The sequence below is a fragment of the Octopus bimaculoides genome, chromosome 3 (assembly GCF_001194135.2).
Source record: "Octopus bimaculoides isolate UCB-OBI-ISO-001 chromosome 3, ASM119413v2, whole genome shotgun sequence".
Lineage (NCBI taxonomy): Eukaryota > Metazoa > Mollusca > Cephalopoda > Octopoda > Octopodidae > Octopus > Octopus bimaculoides.
This window is the reverse complement of record NC_068983.1, coordinates 25013195-25022743: the sequence shown is the minus strand read 5'-3', so window position 1 is coordinate 25022743 and position 9549 is coordinate 25013195. Positions and strand designations below refer to the sequence as shown.

The 9549-nt window shown below is 37.0% G+C and overlaps 1 protein-coding gene across 1 annotated transcript in view; it reads right to left on the bottom strand.

The window, feature by feature from the left end:
* The window catches only part of LOC106870461 (protein inturned), a 99839-nt gene that overhangs the window by 80759 nt on the left and 9531 nt on the right, over positions 1 to 9549 (bottom strand). Inside the window, exons 3-5 of the mRNA XM_052966717.1 lie at positions 6020 to 6105; positions 4548 to 4754; positions 1159 to 1268 (exon numbers count right to left, since the gene is read on the bottom strand). Of these exons, the coding sequence (XP_052822677.1) occupies positions 1159 to 1268; positions 4548 to 4754; positions 6020 to 6105 (403 nt within the window). The remainder of the gene's footprint in view (positions 1 to 1158; positions 1269 to 4547; positions 4755 to 6019; positions 6106 to 9549) is intronic.

The window sequence follows — 9549 nt, the reverse complement described above, 5'->3', positions numbered from 1 at the left end:
AGTCTTTGCAAGCTGAGTTTCGTGTACAATGAAGGAGACGACGTTGGCACGGGTGCCAGTCGTCGAATTTAGTTCGATTTCACTTGCTTCAACAAGTCTTCACAAGCGGAGTTTAGTGTCCAATGTAGGAAAAGTACGCATAAGTGGGCTGGCTACACCCCTGGCAGAGGCCTTGAATTTAGGTCTCACTTGGCTTGCCAGATCTTCTCATGCACAGGACATTTCCAAAGGTCTCGGTCAGTAGTCATCGCCTCGGTGAGGCCCAATGTTCGAAGGTCTTGCGTGGAATTTTTTTGAGGGAAGTAGTATGAAGAAGAGTGCAATTTCAAAAGTATAGTGGCATTGGAGAGAACGAACCTGAAATATTGTTATGTGTGTGTAACTGTTATATATATATGTGTAGAAAGGATACAGGAGAGGAGTTAGGAGCAGGTGTGAGTGTGAAGAAAAGGGAGAATGTGGAGGTGGTGCTAGAAGTGAATGCAAGTGTATGGGTGCTGGATGCTTTGCATGGAAGGAAGGTATGAACAAAATCAGAGAAAAGCTGCAATTTCAGGGAGAGAGGAGAAGTTAGTGAAAAATTAGAGAAAAAAAAATCCAATAAAAATTAATTTGAAATATAAACCACAGGTAAAAAAATAATAATAAATTAATTAAAAGTATAAAATTAGAAATTAAAAAGCAGGAAATCGTTACAAGTCTTAAGAATGAAGAAAAGTTATTTGAAAATTTAGTATATAAACATATATAATAATGAACACACACACATATATACACATATTTAGAGAGATACACATGCACACACATATATTGTGTGTGTGTGTGTGTGTGTGTGTGTGTGTGTGTGTGCGTATATTCTCTTTTACTCTTTTACTCTTTTACTTGTTTCAGTCATTTGACTGCGGCTATGCTGGAGCACCGTCGTATATATATACATATATACGACGGGCTTCTTTCAGTTTCCGTCTACCAAATCCACTCACAAGGCTTTGGTTGGCCTGACGTTGTAGTAAAAGGCACTTTGCCCAAAGTGCTATGCAGTGGGACTGAACCTGACCTGGAACCATGTGGTTGGTAAGCAAGCTACTTACCACACAGCCACTCCTGCGCCTATGTATATATATATATATTATGTATATATATATATTATATACTTACCACTGTGTTTGGCTTTGAACAATTTCTTCTAGTACTTTATTCAGGGTGATGAACATTCCTCTCACATGACTGACTTTATCATTATGGAATGGAAACTCATATATGATCTCCTGTGAAATAATAAAATACAAAAAATAAGTAAACTTAATTTCCTGAATAATTTCACAATAATTTATTCCTCTTCTTCAATAATTGCTGCTGTTAATGACAATGACGAGGAAGAGGAGGAGGAGGAGGAAAATGGTAGTGCTGGCAGCTGCTGGGGTAGTGAGAATAATGAGAGTAGGGTGGTAGAGGACCCAGGGCAACCGAAGCTTTATGTCTGACTTTTGTCATCATAAACTGGAAAGTAGTCACATATAGATTTATACATATACAGAGAAAGAGAGATTTACAAACACACACGCATATATATATATATATATATATATATATATATATTCGAGCGAGGTCATTGCCAGGGCCGCTGGACTGGCTCCTGTGCAGGTGGCACATACAAAACACCTTTTTGTGCCGGATGGCATGTGTAAAGACATTCGAGCGAGATCATTGTCAGTGCCGCCGAACTGGCTCCTGTGCAGGTGGCACGTAAAATACACCATTTTGAGCATGGCCGTTGTCAGTACCGCATGACTGGCCTTCATGCCGGTGGCACGTGAAAGCACCCACTACACTCTCGGAGTGGTTGGCGTTAGGAAGGGCATCCAGCTGTAGAAACTCTGCCAAATCAGATTGGAGCCTGGTGTAGCCATCCGGTTGCACCAGTCCTCAGTCAAATATCGTCCAACCCATACTAGCATGGAAAGCGGAAGTTAAACGACGATGATGATGATGATGATGACATTAGATATATAGATAGACAGTTAGATATAGATATATGTATAAACGTGTGTGTGTCTGTGTGTCTGTAAATACATACACACACACACACACGTGTGTAAGTATGCACATGTGGGTGTGAGCGTGGGAGTGTATGTCACCTTAACTTGGCATTATGTGCTAAATTTAAACATTGCCATCATAGAAATTGTGTAAATGATGTTTATTTGCAATTGTCTAGCAAAATATATATCAAGTTACTTTGAAATAAGTGAAGGTTGAGAACAGGATGAGTATCCAGCTGTAAAAGATCTGCTTCAATGAATTCTGTCTGACTCAACCAGGCATGAAATAGTAAACATTAAAATGATGCTTGTGGTGATGAGGATGATGAGGATGATAGTGGGGAAGAGGAGGAGGAATCCATTGCAAAAGTTTAACTAGATAACATACTGTCACAGTTTGTTTTTTTTTATTATTATTTCAACGATTATATTGGATATATTTACTATCTTTTATCTTTTATCTTCTGTTTGTTTCAGTCATTATACAGCAGCCATACTGGGGCATTGCCTTGTAGAATTTTTAGTCAAATTAATTAGTCCCTGTACCTTTTTTTTTTAAGCCTAGAACTTGTTCTATTGATCTCTTTTGCTGAACTGGTAAGTTATGGGGGTTGTTAAGTGGTGGTAGAGAACAAACACACACACACACACACACACACACACACACACACATACATATATATATATATATGGGAGAATATACAAATAATAACAACAGACGAGGACAGGTGGTGTAAATAACAAAAGTATATATTAGTATGACGCTCGGGAATACGGAAAGTCTTTGACGTTTCGAGCTACGCTCTTCAACAGAAAGAATACGGAGACAAGGAGAAAAACACGGAGAAAAAAAATTGAATAGTGTTCAGTCAAAAGTCAATCAATATATATATATATATATATATAGGATGCCCCTGGGAGCTTCTCTATGCTGATGACCTTGGTCTAATTGCTGAATCACTATCAGAACTAGAGGAAAAGTTTCAGGTGTGGAAGCAAGAATTAGAATCGAAGGGCCTGAAAGTCAACTTAGCTAAATCCAAAGTCTTAATAAGTAGGAAGGCAGACAAACCACAAATCCATTCAGGTAGATGGCCCTGCTCAATCTGTAGAAAAGGCATAGGTAGAAACTCCATAATATCTACCCAGTGTAAGCTATGGACACATAAGAGGTGCAGCAATATCAAAGGAAGGCTAACTGGAAAGATAGTTTTTGTATGTGGCAAATGCTCAGGTGCAATAAACACTGAAAATGTGCAAAGAACAGCTTCTGTCACATGACAGGAGGAAAAACTAGAAGTAGTTCATAGCTTCTGTTACCTAGGGGACCAAGTCAGTATCAGGGGTGGATGCTCTGAAAGTGAAGCTGCTAGAATAAGAATGGTCTGGGCAAAGTTCAGAGAGCTCCTACCTCTGCTGGTGACAAAGGGCCTCTCGCTCAGAGTAAAAGGTAGATTGTATGACGCATGTGTGCAAATAGCCATGCTACATGGGCATGAAACAAGGGCTGTGACTACTGAGGACATGCGTAAGCTTGCAACAAATTAAGCTAGTATGCTCTGCTGGACGTGTAATGTCACTGTGCGTACATAACAGTGCATAAGTGCCCTGAGAGAAAAGTTGGATTTAAGAAGCATCGGATGTAGTGTGCAAGAGAGATGACTGCACTGGTATGGTCATGTGTTGCATATGGATGAGGACAGCTGTGTGAAAAAGTGTCACATCCTAGCAGTAGAGGGAACCTGTGGAAGAGGTAGACCCAGGAAGATCTGGGATGAGGTGGTGAAGCATGACCTGTGAATGTTGGGCCTCACAGAGCAGATGACAAGTGACTGAGACCCTATTATCGATTTTTTTCAACAATCTGAGTATGCCATGAGGTTTCCAGACAGGAATTCTATTCACATGTTAAGCTTCATAAAAGTCGATAAAATGATGTAGGAATAGTTAGCTAATATCTCCACAAACACACCCACAGACAGAATTTCCCACATATGTAGTAGATTTGACTTCCAACTTCATAGTTCCAGATTCAGTCCCACTGTGTGGCACCTTGGGCAAGTTTCTTTTACTACAGCCTTGGGCTGACCAAAGCCTTGTGAATGGATATGGTAGACAGAAATGGCAAAAAGCCCACCATATTAATGTGCATGTGTGAGTGTGTGTTTGTCTCTGTATGTCTGTTTGTCCTCAACTACCATTTGACTACTGGTGTCAGCATAATTATGTTCCTGTAACTTAGCAGTTCAGTAAAAGAAACCAATAGAACCACACTTAAAAACCAAAAAAAAAAAAAAAAATTAATTACTAGAGTCAATCCATTTGACTAAAATTCTTCAAGGCAGTGTCCCAGCATGGCCACAGTCTATTGATTGGAACAAATAAATATAAGAGATAAAAGATATACATACCTACGTGAATATATCCATATATATATAAAAATCAACAACAATAACATGAAAGTGAATTTGTGTCAGAAATAATATAGCTACAAATATTCTTTACCTGACCAAAATCTAAATCACTTTGAACAATGTCCAGCGAAAGACATAAGAGTTTGCATTTGTACATGTCAAGCAGCTCTACCAATGATGAGAAATCTTCGCCACTAGCAGCCAGCATGACATTTTCACAAAATGGTAACCGCATTCCACCAACAGAGTTGTGATTTGTAGATCCAACAACAACAGGATTTTGAAAAGTGAGTTTAATCTGTAAAATAGTTATAAAAGAAAAAATATTTTTATAATCATATATTTGTATAGCCCCAGATTAAGCACACTTTTATGTGGGCTTTGCTTTTTCTTAATGGGTTAGCCGACAGGGTTTCTTAGAAACAGATAAGGGTTGGTGACAAAAAAGGGCATCTTTATGCTGTAACACTAAGAGCGTTGATTTCCATCTAGTTTATTTGATACTGAAATATCTTGTAGATAGAAGCAGCATGACTATGTGATAAGAAGCTTGCTTCTCACTACATGGTTTCAGGTTCAGTCCCACTGCATGGTACCATGGGCAAGTTTCTTCTATAGTCCCCAGCTGACCAAAGCCTCATGAATTGATCCGATGGATGAAACTAAAAGAAACTTTTCACATATGTATAAATATATATGCCTAATTGGCACTCATGCCAGTGGAACATTAAAAGCACATCCAAGCACATCCATGATGGCATAGGTTGGATGACTTGACAAGAACTGTCAAGGCTAAGCCCACACCAAGTTCCATAGTCTGGTTTTATATTACATATATGTGTATGTGTGTGTGAAGGTGCATGACCCAGTGGTTAAAACATCAGGTTCACAATCATGAGGTAGTGAGTTCAATTCCCAAACTGAGTTGTATATTGTGTTCTTCAGCAAGACATTTTATTTTATATTGCTCCAGTTCACTCGACTGTAGAAATGAGTTGCGATGTCATTTGTGCCAAGCTGTATCGGCCTTTGCCTTTTCCTTGGATAAATGTTATCATCAGTGGGGTGGAAGGGGAAGACTGGTATGCTTAGGTGACTGCTGGTCTTCCATAATCAACCTTGCCTGGGTTTGTACCACAGAGGGGAACTTTCTAAGAGCAATCCCATTGTCATTCATGACCAAAGGGAACCTTTACCCTATGTGTGTGTGTGTGTATATATATATATATATATATATATATATACATACATGCATATGTATGTATGTATGTGCATTCATTATTATGATTTGCGCATCTAGTGTTGGTTTGTTTACATCTCAGTAATTTAGGGGTTCACGAAAAATAAACAAAGACAATAATTACCTGACTGAAAGTATATACTGGGTTCAATTTGTTCAACTGAACCCTTTAAGTTGATGCTTTAGCATGACCACAGCCCAATAAATAATAAAACAAGTAAAATTATAAAAGAATATTTATTTAGTGAAGCTGCCTTAGCATATTAAGCAATAATGAATTTCAAAAGCAGAAAAATGATTTTAGAGAAATTACTAATTCTTACTGGAACTTGTTTCTTGAGACTCTTCAAGGTTGTTCCTAATTTACTCCAAGAGACTTCTCTGTCATCAATTGCTAGCAACATATCACCTGGAGAAAGAACATATAAATTAATTATATAGTGATTGCGAAAAGGTGACCCTTCTCTCTGTCATCAATTGCTAGCAACATATCACCTGGAGAAAGAACAAATACATTAATTACATAGGGATCGTAAAGAGGTGACACCAATCTTTATCATCAATTGCTAGCAACGTACCACTTGGAAAAAGAACATATACAATAATTATATAGTGACTTCAAAAAGGTGACCCTTCTCTCTATCATCAACTGCTAGTAACATAACACCTTGAGAAAGAACATACACATTAATTATATAGCGGTTGTGAAAAGGTTACCCGCTTTTTATCACCTGGAGAAAGAACATATACATAAATTTTATAGTGATTATGAAAAGGGTGACCCCTCTCTCTATCATCAATTGCTAGTAATATATCATTACATGCCACATACACTGAAATTTTGGGAGAGTATTCATCTGGTTTAAAATTTTGGTGCAGGGTTAGTAGTTTCTGAGGGGAAACAAAGACAATTACATCATCTCTAGTACTTAACTGGTACTTATTTTATCAATCTCCAAAATATGAAAGGCAAAGTCAACTACAGGAGAATTTGAGCTCAGAACATAAAGATGAACAAAACTCCACTAAGCATTTTTTCTGGTCTGCTAATGGTTCTGCCAGCCCACCACCGTTAATAATGTTATTAATAGAAGGACACACTAGATGTTGTGGTCTTAGGTACCATTAAGAAGATGGGGTGGTCATGGATTATTTTATTGACTCCACCAAAAGGATGACCTTTGGAAAAATTTGAACTCAGAATGCAATACAAGAAGAAATACCACTAAGCATTTTGTCTGGCATGCTAACAATTCTACCAGCTAAGGATGTTAGTAATAATCTTTTATTTTATACTTGTTTTAGTTATTAGACTGTGGCCATACTGGGGTACTGCCTTGAAGAATTTAAGTTAAATAAATCAACCCCAGTCATACTTTTTTTTTAAAGCCAGATTCTTATTATTTCTTTACTGCCCACAAGGGGCTACACACAGAGGAGACAAACAAGGACAGAAAAATGGATTAAGTCGATTATATCGACCCCAGTGCATAACTGGTACTTATTTAATCGACCCTGAAAGGATGAAAGGCAAAGTTGACCTCGGCGGAGTTTGAACTCAGAACGTAGAGGCAGACGAAATACCGCTAAGCATTTCGCCCGGCATGCTAATGTTTCTGCCAGCTCACCGCCAGGTTCTTATTCTGTTGGTAAAAGACACTTGTTCAAGAAGCCATGTCATGGGACTGAACCCAGAATCCTGTGATTGGGAAGTAAACTTATAATAATAATAATAATAATAATAATAATGATAATAATAATAATCCTTTCTACTATACGGATAAGGCCTGAAATTTGTGGGATGGGGATAGTCAATTACATCGAGCCCAGTAGTTAACTGGTACTTATTTCACCAACCCCAAAAGGATGAAAGGCAGAGTTGACCTCAGGGGAATTTGAACTGAGAATGTAAAGACAGACAAAATGCCACTAAGCATTTTGCCTGGCGTGCTAACAATTCTGCTAGCTCACCACTTTAATAATGATAATAATAATCCTTTCTACTGTAGGCAGGAGGCCTGCAATTTTTGTGGGTGGGGAGGGAGCAGTTGATTATATCAACCCCAGTATGTAACTGGTACTTAATTTATCAACCCTGAAAGAATGAAAGGCTAAGTCAACCTCGGCAGAATTCGAACTGAGAACAAAGCAGCAGGCAAAATAATGCTAAGCATTTCAGCCAGCATGCTAACAATTCTGATTAATAATAATAATAATAATTATAATAATAATAATAATAATAATAATAATAATAATAATAATAATAGTTGCTGGTCCCATGCCAACATTTGAAAACAATACCAACAACAGCAATAATAACAATAATAATCCTTTCTACTAAAGGCACAAGGCCTGAAATTTGTAGGGAGGGGACTAGTCGATTACATCAACCCCAGTGTTTCACTGGTACTAAATTTATCAATCCCAAAAGGATGAAAGGTAAGGATGACCTTGGCAAAATTTGAACACAGAACGTAATGACAAGTGAAATATTTGCTAAGCATTGCAACTGGCATGCTAACGATTCTGCCAGCTCACCACCTTATTATAATAAAAATAATAATAATAATAATAATAATAATAATAATAATAATTAATAATAATAATGATAATAATAATAATAATAGTGTCAATTTTTTGCATGAGGCCAGGAATTTCAGGGAATGGGGTAAGTTGATGACATGAACTCCAGTACTCAACTGGTTGGTACTTATTTTATTTTGTCAACCCCAAAATGATGAAAAACAAAGCCCACCCCAGTGGCATTTGAACTCAGAACATAAAGACAGACGAAATACCATTAAGCATTTTGCCCAGCATGCTAACGATTCTGCCAGCTCGCTGCCTATAACAATATACTTCGAATAGTAGGTTGGCCAATAGACAATATGTAGATTCATCCATGGGCCATAAATTGATTGGCTTTGGTCTGTAGGATGCTTGTCAGATAGGTCAGCATGGACATCTTTTGTTGTTGATGTTGTTGTTGTTGTTGTTCTTCTTCTTCTCCTTCTTCTCTTCCTCATTTTACATTTCTATCTTTCTTAGAATTATATCGTCTTTAATTGCTTCCAAAACTTGAAAATATTTCAGTGATATATATCATATCAATAACTGTGGTACAAACTACGTTTTTTGTTTGTTATTATTGGAAACTTTGTTGATTAATTGAATATTTGGTGAAAATTATTTAATACAAAAAACAGTATATATTTTCATGATGAAGACTATGATGGCGATGAAAATGAAGATTCCTGCCGAAATGGTTTAATATGGGACAAGGGAAAGAACTCTTGCTCTACGAATGAGAAATGTAATATTTAATTAAATCGCAACATCAAAGTAAAAATGAAAATTTAGGCAACTTAATGAGATGGAAATATTGTTAGCTGAAAAAGTATTGTATTACAAATAGATCAAAGAAGTTAAGTAATATTAGCTCTCAGTATTTCAGTATTTCATGTTTGTAATTTTAGAAGAAAACATTGGTAAAAATAAGTAAAAATGATGTGTAATAGTTATAAATTCATATATTTGCATTGATAAACACACCCAAAACACACATAAACACACACTCACACAAACACACACTCACACAAACACAAACTCACACAAACACACACGTGTGTGTGTGTGTGTGTGTCTGTGTCTGTGTGTAAGCATACTTATATATATATATATATCAGCAAATCTATGTATTACACCTGTGCCAGCATGGAAGGCGGACGTTAAACGATGATGATGATACATATATATAGACATACATACATACATACATACATACATACATACATACATGCATATATATCCTGGGTCATCTCATAAATAATGCTGTCTTTTTAATTGCATGAAC